The 12,329-nt window shown below is 36.6% G+C and overlaps 3 protein-coding genes across 3 annotated transcripts in view; 1 reads left to right on the top strand and 2 right to left on the bottom strand.

Moving 5' to 3' along the window:
- Nucleotides 1-2,972, top strand: part of LOC105163968 (disease resistance protein RPP13-like) — a 3,299-nt gene extending 327 nt beyond the window's left edge. Inside the window, exons 2-3 of the mRNA XM_011082505.2 lie at nt 7-2,604; nt 2,688-2,972. Of these exons, the coding sequence (XP_011080807.1) occupies nt 7-2,604; nt 2,688-2,720 (2,631 nt within the window). The 3' untranslated portion in view covers nt 2,721-2,972. The remainder of the gene's footprint in view (nt 1-6; nt 2,605-2,687) is intronic.
- LOC105163796 lies at nt 3,932-6,616 on the bottom strand. Its single transcript, XM_011082265.2, has 2 exons — nt 6,458-6,616; nt 3,932-6,237 (listed from the first exon to the last, which is right to left on the bottom strand). Exons 1-2 carry the CDS (start codon nt 6,468-6,470, stop codon nt 4,163-4,165), a joined length of 2,088 nt encoding a protein of 695 aa, XP_011080567.1. The 5' UTR covers nt 6,471-6,616; the 3' UTR covers nt 3,932-4,162.
- On the bottom strand, nt 8,849-11,741 carry LOC105163795 (phosphopantothenoylcysteine decarboxylase-like). The gene is made up of 3 exons (XM_011082264.2): nt 11,486-11,741; nt 9,928-10,272; nt 8,849-9,554 (listed from the first exon to the last, which is right to left on the bottom strand). Exons 2-3 carry the CDS (start codon nt 10,267-10,269, stop codon nt 9,291-9,293), a joined length of 606 nt encoding a protein of 201 aa, XP_011080566.1. The 5' UTR covers nt 10,270-10,272; nt 11,486-11,741; the 3' UTR covers nt 8,849-9,290.

The raw sequence follows: 12,329 nt of genomic DNA, 5'->3' as shown, positions 1-12,329 counted from the left end.
CTCGAGAAAATCCAGAGGAGAATTAAGAAGCTGGGCCATCAGACCCCCGCCGGCCTTGAAGATGCTAGCGCCAGATCGATGAGTTCCCAACTGAGCAACTTTAGCCTTGGTTGGTGGGTTGATGTGAACGATGCTGCTGAGATGTACGAAGAAGAAAATCACAGGGACGAAGAAGAAGAGGAGAATGGGTTGGATTTGAATCCATTTGGTGATGTTGATGATCCGAGAAACATCAGTTCTTCCATAGTTAGTCCCACATTGAGTCCAAGAAGAGATGCTTCACTCATTTGGGAGCGTTTGGAGCACTCGAGGCTTATGTATAACTATTCATATGATGAGGAAAAGCTATCAATTGTTGGATTTGAACGCGAGGTGCCTGAACTACTGAATAGGCTGACCAAAGAAGACGACTGTGACGATCGAATTATCACAGTTGTAGGTGAATTGGGCTCAGGCAAGACGATGTTGGCTCGTGCTGTTTATGGGAACAGAATTGTGAAGAACTGGTTCAAGGGTTCTTGTGCTTGGGTAACCATTTTTAAGGATTCTACAACCAAAGACATTCTGCTGAACTTGCTGAAGCAGGGGGAGAAATCAAAAGAACAAGATGGTAGAAACGATGAGAAGTTTCTCAAAGAGAGGCTCCTGCTGGAGTTGACAGGTCAGAGGTACTTGATTGTGCTGGATGGTGTTCAGAGTTTAGATCAATGGAAAAGTCTTGAAGATGTATTTCCAGTTGAACAAAACGGAAGTAAGATAATCATCACGACCTGCGACGACCAACTGGGACGCCTTGCTGATTCAAAGAGACAGCCGCACTCTCTCAAGAAGCTGGACTATGAAGAGAGCTGGGATCTGTTCTTGAGAAAAGTGGGGTTAAAGGAAGGTCCTGATAATTCAACTCTAAAGGACAGAATCATTGAGGTGTGTAGGGGGCTTCCACTGAATATTGTTCTTCTTGGAAGTTTGTTGTCGACTAAGAAAGGCAAAGGCATTAAGGAATGGCCTTCAATTCTTGACAACCAAGAGAACTGGTCTACGTCGGGCATCTTGATGTTCAGCTACAACGATCTTGATGCCCATTTGAAACTCTGTCTGCTCTACATGATGCTATTTCCCAAGGAATTAGACATTCCAGTCCGGAGGCTGCAACGCTTATGGCTTGCTGAGGGGTTCGTGAAGAGACCAGAGAACAATGACATATTTCAAGAAGATGTGGTGCAAGGGTACTTTGACGACCTGGTTAAGCGCAGCTTGATATCCGTTTCTAAATTGCGGTCTGATGGAAGTCCTAGAAAGTGCCGTTTGCTAGGAGTTCTCCACGACTTGTTGTTAACCAAGGCCAGGGGTATAAGCCTTTTCCATATCCATCAAGGATCAGTTTGCAACGAAGATGGTCCATTTGGCAAGCGTAGGCTCGTTGAGTATGCAGATGGCAACAACTGTTCGCTTACACCTTCTGAATATCAATGTTTACGATCTTACATATCATTTAACTTCCAGAAAAAAGATACTCCAGCAAAGGATGTAGCGAAGCAGCTTAGCCACATGATAGGTAAGGGGTTGGGATTGCTGAGGGTGCTTGATCTTGAAGGAGTGTACAAGCCTAGTTTGCCTGACAATCTGGGCAACTTGTTTCACTTGAGGTACTTGGGTCTGAGGTGGACTTTCTTGGACAAACTCCCCAAATCTGTAGGTGAATTGTCCTACCTTGAGACTTTAGACCTGAAGCACACATACATAAATGGAATCCCACCTTCCATTTGGAAACTGAAGCATCTTCGCCATCTCAGTCTCAATGAGATTCATCTTAACAAGGATATGCCCCTGCATTCAGATACTGGTTCCTTGCCTAAACTCCTGACTCTCTGGGGATTATCGGTTGATCAAGATAGCCCCATCAAGAATGGTCTAAGCAAGTTAACTGACCTTAGGGAGTTGGGCATAACGTTCCGTTTAAGCGAGTGTGATGATAAAGATAGCAATGGTTTTAGCACTACACCTCAGTTTATGCAAGATTTGGTTGATTGGATTTCCAAGCTAACAAATCTTCAATCATTGAGGCTGCGATCTAAAGATGACTCGGGCCGCCCTGCAGACCTCAGTTTGAAGCCATTCTCAGGCTTGAACAAACTTTCTCACATGAATTTGCTGGGGAGGTTGGAGAAACTTCCTGAAATAGATCATTTCCCTCCTAACATCAAGGTTCTCACATTATCAGTCTCACAACTAGACGAGGATCCCATGCCGGTCCTAGGCCAGCTCCAGAGCTTAACCGTTCTAAGGCTTTTTGCTAACTCATACCTTGGAGAGAAAATCGTCTGCCCACGTGGGACTTTCGAAGGACTTGAGGTTCTGAAACTCTGGATGCTCAAGGATTTGAAGAAATGGGAGTTGGAAGAAGGTGCAATGAAGAAACTCAAAGAGCTCAACATCAGATGTTGTTCCAAGCTGGAAAACATTCCCAGCAGGCTATTGCAGCAGGGAACCTTCAAGGATTTGATCTTAACCAACATGCCTGAAAAATTCAAACAAACTTTCGAAATGAATAATCCCCGTAAGGTGTCTATTACTGTCAAGGATTACAAATTCACTCCACTTCCTGTAAGTTCTACTCCATTACTCTCTGTTGATTCACAATTTTACTTTGTTTCCAACTTCTTATACTTTTATATTGACTACGGCAGTGGGAACAAGCTGATGGAACTCGTACCGACTAAGCAAATCGAGAAGCATAATAAGTCTACCAGAGCCCGATAGTAACAGCTATAGCATCTTTCCGTTTTTATATAATGTCTTCCTTGATCAGTGTTTCCTGTAATTGTAGCCTCCAGAGAATAGATTGTTGGAATTTTTCAATCTGTTTTTCATATTAGGCGCACTTTTTACCTCCATTGGTTTACATAAAGGCTACTTTGAGTACTGCATCAATCATTTGTGTGTGAATAAAGCTGCAGCATCCTTTTGTGTAATTTCTTTTGCTTCTATTTGATTGTGGAAGTGGCGTCCACTAGAGGAATATCTTCTTGGTGCAAATTCATCTTATTCCATACATCCAGCATCTGAATGCTAACAGCAGAAAAAATCAAAAGTAGGAGCCAAGAAGGCAATTATTAACCTGTTATCAATAAAAATGTCGTACGTTTTTGGACTTCAGTAGCTCGACCAAAAAGAGAAAACATAAATATCATTTCATTTACTATAATGAGATTCGCCTACCATACTGACATGTAAGATTTCATAAAATGGACGTAAGCTTCTCATTCATATAAAATTCTCTTCAAAAAATCTCGATATTGTCTCTTATTGGGTGCAGTCATACAAGCACTAGTGTACTATATCCCATTAGAACTCTGAAGTTGAGTGTGTTTGGTTCGAGAAGGGCCGTAGGATGGAGGATGGGTGACCCCTTTGGAAGTCCTCATGTTACAGCGCTTCAGAATCCACAAGAAAAGAAAACAACTCTTACTCCTATTCGTAATTAATTTATGTGGCTTCTGTTCCCTTTCTGATTAAGTCAAAATGGAAAATGCAGCATATATTGATAAAAAATTTTGACCCTACTATTTCCTTCATTACAAACCATTAGTACTAAAAGAATTTTAGTTTCTTTATGCAAGAAATTTCATTGGCTGAAAGTTCTTTTCTCCACAGCTAGCACAATAATTGCAAATAACTCAAAGACTAATTAGAGACAATGACAGATATTAACTGAAAACTATAAAAAATGCCACTTCATGTAGGAAAAGTACTAAAAGAATTTTAATTTCTTTATGCAAGAAATTTCATTGGCTGAAAGTTCTTTTCTCCACAGCTAGCACAATAATTGCAAATAACTCAAAGACTAATTAGAGACAATGACAGATATTAACTGAAAACTATAAAAGAATGCCACTTCATGTAGGAAAAGTCAGAAAAATGAGACCATACCTACCGCTGGAAATATTAGAGCCAAATCTTATTCCACTGTGAATATGGAGATTTTGTTTACACAATGGAAGGAAGAGAGAATTTCTTGAGAACAGCACCATTTACAACATTGCAACTCTCCTCTAGCATGGAAATTTAGGAATACAAATTATTACTACATGGTAAAAAGATTGAAGTGATTTTCATGATCAAAATTTGAAGTTTCTATGTCCCAAGAAAAAGTTATGCGAAGCTATTTGACTATAAGCTTTGCTCTAGCATGACCTTGAGATATCTGGAACTGCTCTGTGATGCCTAAGTGTGCCATGAGAAGCCAAACGTGGGTGAGGAGCTCTCCACCCTTTCGAAGCTGACGAGCATGGTGTCTCCATCCACAATGACTGGCGGCGTGTGCTAACATCTCCACCCAGAGTTTACTTATAATTTCCCATCTGTCTTCCTTTCTTGCTAGCAAAAACTTGGCCATCCTACAAGCATCAAACAACACAGATTTGCTCCTGTCACCCTTCACTTTAGTTGGTGGGACTTCAGTGTTCACCTGGAGCAACTTCTTGCATGCTGTGGTTTTGCAAGATCTCACGTTCCTTTCTTCAAGAAACTCTTTGGCTTCAGCACATGTATCCCGGAACCTGATCATCCCAATCCCAATTGGCAGCATAAATGGGCACGCTATGAGAAGATACAACATGTAGTCTGATATGTGCTTGCTGTGGTCTGACATTTGCTTCCTTTCAGTGCAATTGGGTTCTTCATCATCACCCCATTCCTTGGAATAACAAATATCTGTAGCAATGTGCCAGAGAAGTATTCTCTGGTCAAACTCTACCTCTTGAGTCCAATCAAGATGGAGATTACCATAGTTTTCCAGAGTAAAACTTCCTCTCCGGTTCCACAAAGCTGTGGGATCGAGCTTATTGATTCTAGCCAATTCAGTGAAAATAAGATCTTTCAGCGCCGGAGATACATCAACCAAGGTCTTATACCAGTGCTTTTCTAGGTAATTATCTATCCAGGATAGCTTTCGGATTTTCCAAAGAAAATTTTGATGTCTTAAACGTACTGCAGATTTGCCCCTAACACAAAGATCCAGCAAACTGTGTTGAGCCATTTTTTTGGACCACCTCCTTTTATTAGACCGTTGAAACCACTGAATGATCAATGATGAATAAGTTGCCCTATGGCGTCTGCTCAGCCAATTATGAGTCCAATCTGAGTTTATTAAAACCCAAACAGCATATATTTCGAGGAAAATAGCTACTCCCAGCAACATGAATGTAATCATCAAGTCACACTTCATGTACGCTTTCTTCTCAACAAGGAAAACAAAAGCCAAAAAGGCAATCAATGTTGCAGAGAAAGTGGTCGTTCGGAAGACAATCCCCCTAGCTTTATGCATGACAGGTGCTTTTGTGTAAAGCTCATCAAACATGAATCCAAGTTCGACTTCAACAACATCAAAAGCTTCTTCTGGTGAGAGATTCTGGAAGTACTGCTGGCTGCTGTCTCGATCTTGAAAACTTAAGATTGCATCAGCAAAGAGGCACTTGAATTTCAAAAACAGCTCATATGCTTCAGGTATTAGTTTCCCATTATCATTAGGAAAAGAAGGCTGAGCTGGAACTGGGATTTCTATAACCTCAGCTGCTTCAACATAAAAGCCCTCAGCCTTCTTCAAAGTGAATTCTTCCATGAACTTGGCATAATTTGGACCTGGATCAGGCTCCGTTACCATAGAGTCCCTAAAATTCTCACTGTTAGATGCAAAAAGCGCAAGCAAACGCTCTCCATACTTGATTAGACCGGCTACAAAAATGAATATGCTCAGCTTAGGAAGCAAAGAAGAACCTGGCAAAGCAACAAGCAAAATATAGAAAGCAAGTCCAGTTTGAATCACCAAGGCCACCAAATGCCTTAGCCAAAGTTCATTATCTTCAAGAGAATACGCTGTGATGGTATCAGGGCCACCCAAGTGCAGCAGAAAGAATTGAGCCCAGAACCACATCAATTGATCCAAAGGGTTATCAACATTTCTCCCTTTGTGGCAATCATCCAGAGTGCTTTTTGCAATGATGCCAAGAGAAACGATTGCGACCCAATCCGCCAACAAGTAAGCACAAAAAAGTGTGATTCTGATCCAAATTTTGCATATATACTTCCTCCGGTTGCCCAATGTGCTGAGTAAAATCTGTAATGTCAGGCTTAAGAGAATTAGTACCTTTAATTCCCATTCGTTCAAGAATTGGATAAACCACCCTGGAATAACTTGTACAAGCCTCCTCCTCTCCGCAAGAATCAAAGCGCTAGCCACTAGCCATTCAACCCAAGATATAAAAGCAAGGTCAGATCATTTTTTTACCCATATTTCACAGCCCAGAAAGAACAAAACAGTTATGCTTCAAGAAACCAAATTAACTAACAAAATCAGTTCAAGTAGACTCATAATGCAAGAACCAAACACTGGCAACTTGCATTGGCTACACCTTGTCTTTCAGTAAAAGAGATGAATGAACAAGAATGGTGATTTTACCTGTTGAAAGCATCCTGATGGTCAGAACTGTGAAGAGAAGCAGTCTGCCCACAGTGATGGCCTTCAGGAGCTGGAGAAACTAACCAGAAAAGCTAGCGCGAAATACTAATAAATGGTAGTTGCAGTAAGAATAAAATACATTGACCTTGACTCCAATTGTCTGGATTCAAGAAACTGTTCACTAAAGAGAGAAAGAATGAGGAAAAAATTGGTGGTGAGACTGAGGAACAAGTGTGCGGCGCTGCCCACATGACTGCTATTCCCATTCAAATAAGGAGGCAGTACATACAAGTCTAAATTTTATCAATAATTCTCTGCAGATTCTCACCACTTATATCCCACGCCTACTCAAAACTTTTATCCAAATTCAATCAAATTAATTAGAATGCAAATATGATATATTTATCATATAATTAATCATATTTTTTATATTATATATCAATTATATAATAAATATATTACACTGCTGTATAATTTATTGAGGCCCGTCAAACTCAATTTCGAATTAAATTTTCTAGGTACAAAGTAACTTAGTTTTAGACTATTGGCAATACGGGTGCACCCATGCATGTACAAAAAGTTTTATTTGAAAGCAAGAATTATCACTTATTAGCTATAAATAAAATAAAAAAAAATAGGTTGATAATTTTGGTACATATTAAAACGTATCACGTGTTTTGCACTTATAGTATTATACAGTTGAAGATAAATATATTACTTATTAGCTATAATAAAAGCATTAAGTGCATAATTTACCATTGAAACATTAGTATATAAAATTATATTTCAAAACACTTGGTAATAATTGATTAAGTTGACGAGGGAAGTTATGTTGTAATTTTTTCGGAAGGTTTTTATACCTTTTCAAATAATAATAGAATATTTATAATTACGACGTTTTTGGAGTAAAATTGATACCTAAATTTTGTTATAAGTGTCATATTATTACTTAGATTAATGCATGTTGGCCTTGTTGGGTGGGATGAAAAACTAAATGATAATTAATCTCATCACTTGGGTTTGATGTATTGTGTTGTGTTGTTTAATATTTCATGTGATAATATTATCTAACATTTGATTGAAAAGATTGCAAAATATAATTAAATGTAAAAAGATCGTTAACAATATTCTTTTTCTAACTTATTTTCATTTTAAGTTTGTGAATAATTACAAAAGATTAAAAAATCTCTTAATTTTTAAAATAAAAATTCTTATGGCGTATTTGTTTTTTCTTGCCAATATTTCATACAAGACAGAAGTTCAAAATAGACATTCAATAAAGACGGAGAAAATGTTTAATTTTTTTAAAAAAAGTTATAAAAATATGACCAAAATTTTACTTTTTAAAATTTAATAACTAAATCAAAATTTAAATATATATCAGAAGCCCCCCCAAAAAAATAAAGTAATTTTTCTATTAATTTATTATAAAAGGAGTGAGAAGTAGACATCGAAGAAAGTGGGAAGATATTTAAGTAATAAATTTTTTTAATCCTATTTTCAGTAGTCGTTGGGACAATATATCCAACTTAAAAGATAGAAAAAGACAAGTTTGATATTAATATCAAACCTAGTATTATCAAAAAAATATATAATTATTTATAATAAATAATTTTATCATGCACAATCACACGAATCAAATCAACGTTAATAATATTCGATTTTAACTGTAAATGTCAAAGGTGAAGCTTATTAATGAGTATTTCTAATTTTCTTATTTGCTAGGGGACATTTACTCATTAAACTCCACCGAGTTTTATTTTCTGCTCCAACCTTTCATAAATCTAAAACTTAAATTTTAAGTTTTATATCAAATTCTTGTAATCAACACGATAATATCATTAATAATTCAGAAAACATGGAAATTTTCATTTTGCTCACTTATTTTTTCCTTCTTTGGTTATTCCAATAAAGAAAATATTGTCATAACATAACCATAAAAACTACATTGCAAAAACAGACAAAAAATTTACAATTTTTTGGTCCGTTTTCCTTTCCAATTTTTGTTTGGAGTTTTTATTTAATTGATTAGCTCCAATTAAATAAAATACTAGTGATGTATAATAGAATGCGAAAAATGCTTGAAGGCAATCTTCGTCCTCTATCATTTGTATTTAATATTTTAGTCTTTTATTTTTTTTAGGTGACAAATAAGTTCTATAATTTTTTAAATTTTTCCCCATTTCGATATTTCAATAACTGCAGTTGCAAATGTTACTAGAAAAAAAGAGAGAATGTCCAACGCTCAGGATTCTTGAATTTGGGGCTTTTATTTCATTAGTCAATTTAATGGACCAAAATCACGAAAAATTACAAGTTAAAAAACCTATTTGTTGTCCTAAAAATAAAGGAGTAAAACATTAAAATGCAAAAAATATAGGACCAAAAATTTGCTTCCATGCTGACAGAAGTTGATCAATGGGAACAAAAACCCCAAACTAAAAAATGTATGTGCAGAGCTCATGCTTTTCTCCTGTGACCAAAGGACCAAATTTCATGAAAAGTTATTCAACCTATTTACTATCCTAAAAAGATAAAGAATTAAAACTTCAAACGCAAAAGAAAAGGATGAAAATTGCATTTAAGGCATGCAAGAAAATACACCCACTATGGCGAGTAGAACAACGATATATGCCTTCTAAAAAAAAAAAACTATAAAGCTACCTCAATCCTACGTGAAAAGAACTGCAGATTTACAGTGTTGAGATCCCCACGATTTTCTACAGTTTATTCTATTACTGTGCAACATCTATATGAGCAAGGAACATGCAAACTCACTAAGGCTTATTTTTACAGTAAGGAGTTTGATACTGAAAACCAATGAATATGGATGTCAGCCAACATGACTTCTTACAGTTGTGTAGATAACAGGTATATCTGGCATTACACCATTTCCATAATTTCTGCTGGTTTTACCGTCGGGCACTGGTGGAATAAAGGAAATTCCAAGATCATCATCAATTACCTTGAGATGGCGTTGTGTGAAGAGATTTCCCCACATGTACTTGTTCATGGATGGTGCCACAAATATTGGCTTGCTATAGTCCCATGCGCGCACAATGGAAGTCAGCAAGTTATCGCTCAATCCCCCAGCAATCTACGTAAGACGGTTTGAAACATGAAAACACAAAAGGATCAAGCAATGTCTAACTAGTTGCTGTTACAGTTTTTATGCACCTTTCAGTCTCATGATGAAAACATGCCTAACAGTTGTTTGATGCCAATTAATGAAAAATCTCTTGTCCATGGACACCAGGACATGACTTTTCGTGGTCGAATGTGCTAAAATATGTAAATGCATATGCAGCTTGCTATATGGTTATTTACGCGTGAAAAGAGTTGGTTTAGGCAAATTCATCCAAAATCTACCATATGATCATCTCAGTCTTAGCAGTCAAGATATAAGATATTATAGGAATGCAATTCTTACCAAGTTAATTTAGAGGAACAAATCCATAAAGTTTGCTTACCTTGGCAAGTGTGTTTGCTGACAAAGGAGCAATGACCATTATATCAGCCCATCTACGAAGCTCAATATGCAGCACTCTGTCACCTTCTTTCTTCCAGTTGGACCAGTCATCATCATCAGTAAAAAGTGCGACATTGTTGGGAAATGATGCTATGTCTATGAAGTGCAATGCTGTCCTAGTGGCAACTGCAATTACTTCTGCAAATTCACAAAACTGACGGCAAATAAGCGAGAATTTCACTGCAGGGACACTTCCAGTGGCAGCAAGCAGAATCCGGGGTTTTCTTGAATAATTTCTAGTATGAACTTGAGCATCTTCTTTTGCAGGTTCTGGATGAGCCATAACCTATGGAATACACATAATGATGATGAGATACTTCAAGATTAAACTGATGCAAATATAGAAGGAAATTACAGTTACAAAACTTTATCGACAGTATAAATGGCTCAGAGATCTTGGTATGACCTGTGACAAATAGCTTTTTTAGTTGTTCGAAATGTGGTGCATCTGAGGAGAGGAAAAGACAGAAATGTACCCCGGTGGAACTAAAAATAAAAGGAAAAGAAAAGAAAAAATCTTGATTTTCTTATTCCAGGTTACGGCTCCAATAGCCTGTAGGAAGGATGTGTCAAGTGGAGAACAGTAAGACAATGAGAATTAACATTCAGAACCGCAGCAAGCATGAGGCAGGCAAGAATGTGGTTTTCTAAGCTCTTCATGTTGTTTTTCAGTTGAAATGGATCTAATTGAGTAATTTACTCAAACATCTTTTTGTCAACTGCTAGGAATTTTGAAAACAACAAAATTTCTGAAATATTAATCAACAAAATTACACGTAGAGAAAGAAAATTTCACTGAATTTAGACTTTAGGTTTCCACCAATGATTTGTTCCCAAGCAATCAGTACACATTTCATAGTGATATGTTTTATGAGATAGTATTAAAATTTAAGACTCATATTTCACTTTAACTTGGTAGATTGTTAAATTTAACATTGATCACAAGCTACAGCCTCTAGTAAAAGTAAGCCACAACAATAACCAATTCAGTCAATTCTAACAGATCTGGTTCATATTAACTGCGACTTCAGACGGATTCCACATGAACAAATTCGCCAACAAGGAAAATAACGGAAGAAGAACGCAGATTACCAGCCGCATCTACCGAAAAACGAAGATATTGATTAAACAAATTATAAAATCAAAATAAATAAATAAACGCAGAAATCGAAATTCCTATAAGCATCGCAGAAAATCAAATTCTTCTTAGCATAGAAAACAAATTAACTCAACAAAGTGAACAAGAAATCAATGACGACAGCTCAGATAATCGTATCACGCCAACAGAAACAAAAAAAAAAAAAAATGGCACAAACTTACACAGACAGAGCAAATAAATTTGGAGAAAATCGAGCAATTACGCCATAAAACCTAGAGATATCACCAAACTTAGAGCCTATCGCCGACATGTAACCACACCAAAAAATAAAAAACAAAAAAAATGCATCTTCTGCGTGCGTGTGCGCATGTGCCGTTGTAGTTATGCGCACTGGACATACCTTGAGACAATCCGAAGCGAACCAGTAGAGAGAGTATAGACTGAGAGCTCAGGTGTTAAGTGGTGCTATGGCGCAGAGGACCTTCGCGAAAGAGAAGGAAAAAAGGCGCCAAAAGTCTTTTAAAAGCCCCGATGAAAGTGCGGTCCGCTGTTAGATAGTCACGGGATTGGACAAGACACGGCTTGAATCAGTTTAGGTAAAACTATCCAACCCGATTTATGCAGTCTATTAAATCTAAAATTGAACCCAATGATTTAAATGCAGTGCTATTCGAGTTAGATTGATTGATTGCAACGATCTACCCATTTTGTTTAACATCCTACATACTTTTGTAAACATAATAAATAATTGCCGCATATCTATTTTTTTAAAAATAAGAAATATACGCACTTGTTATATTTTCAATATAAAATACGAAACGTAGCATGAATTTAGTCTGACTGTAATTACATAAAAATTAAGTTATAATTAGGGGTGGATTTAAAGAGAATAGAAAAATTATAGGGATAGTTACCTCTTCTCTCTGAAGCTTAGTGTAATTATACGTAAATTTTATGTGGTTTGAAAATTTACATTTAGTATCCTTAAAGTTTGTTTTTATCTAACAAATGGGTCCCTTTGTTGGAAAAAAATTACTGAATTTTCTGATATTAACAAAAAAAAAAGTAAATTAAAATTGATATTTGCCCTTGATTGACTTACTAATGACTTATTGCAAGTCAAACAATTTTTGTCGACTAAATTACCTTTATAACGGTGAAAATATACGCCCTCACATGTATTAATATGCGAAGACGTATGAGAGTAATTTGGTCATAGAAAGATAATATCATATATGTACTCT

This window comes from Sesamum indicum, linkage group LG6 (assembly GCF_000512975.1).
Source record: "Sesamum indicum cultivar Zhongzhi No. 13 linkage group LG6, S_indicum_v1.0, whole genome shotgun sequence".
In the NCBI taxonomy this organism is placed as follows: Eukaryota; Viridiplantae; Streptophyta; class Magnoliopsida; order Lamiales; family Pedaliaceae; genus Sesamum; species Sesamum indicum.
Note: the sequence above shows the minus strand (reverse complement) of the source record. Positions and strands in the feature narration are given on the sequence as shown.

Excerpts from the sequence above, each read along its gene's own strand:
- LOC105163795 (XM_011082264.2), bottom strand. The coding sequence starts at position 10,269 with ATGGCTCATCCAGAACCTGCAAAAGAAGATGCTCAAGTTCATACTAGA. Across the intron at positions 9,555-9,927 it reads CAGCAAACACACTTGCCAAG|ATTGCTGGGGGATTGAGCGA; the intron begins GTAAGCAAACTT and ends CGTCTTACGTAG.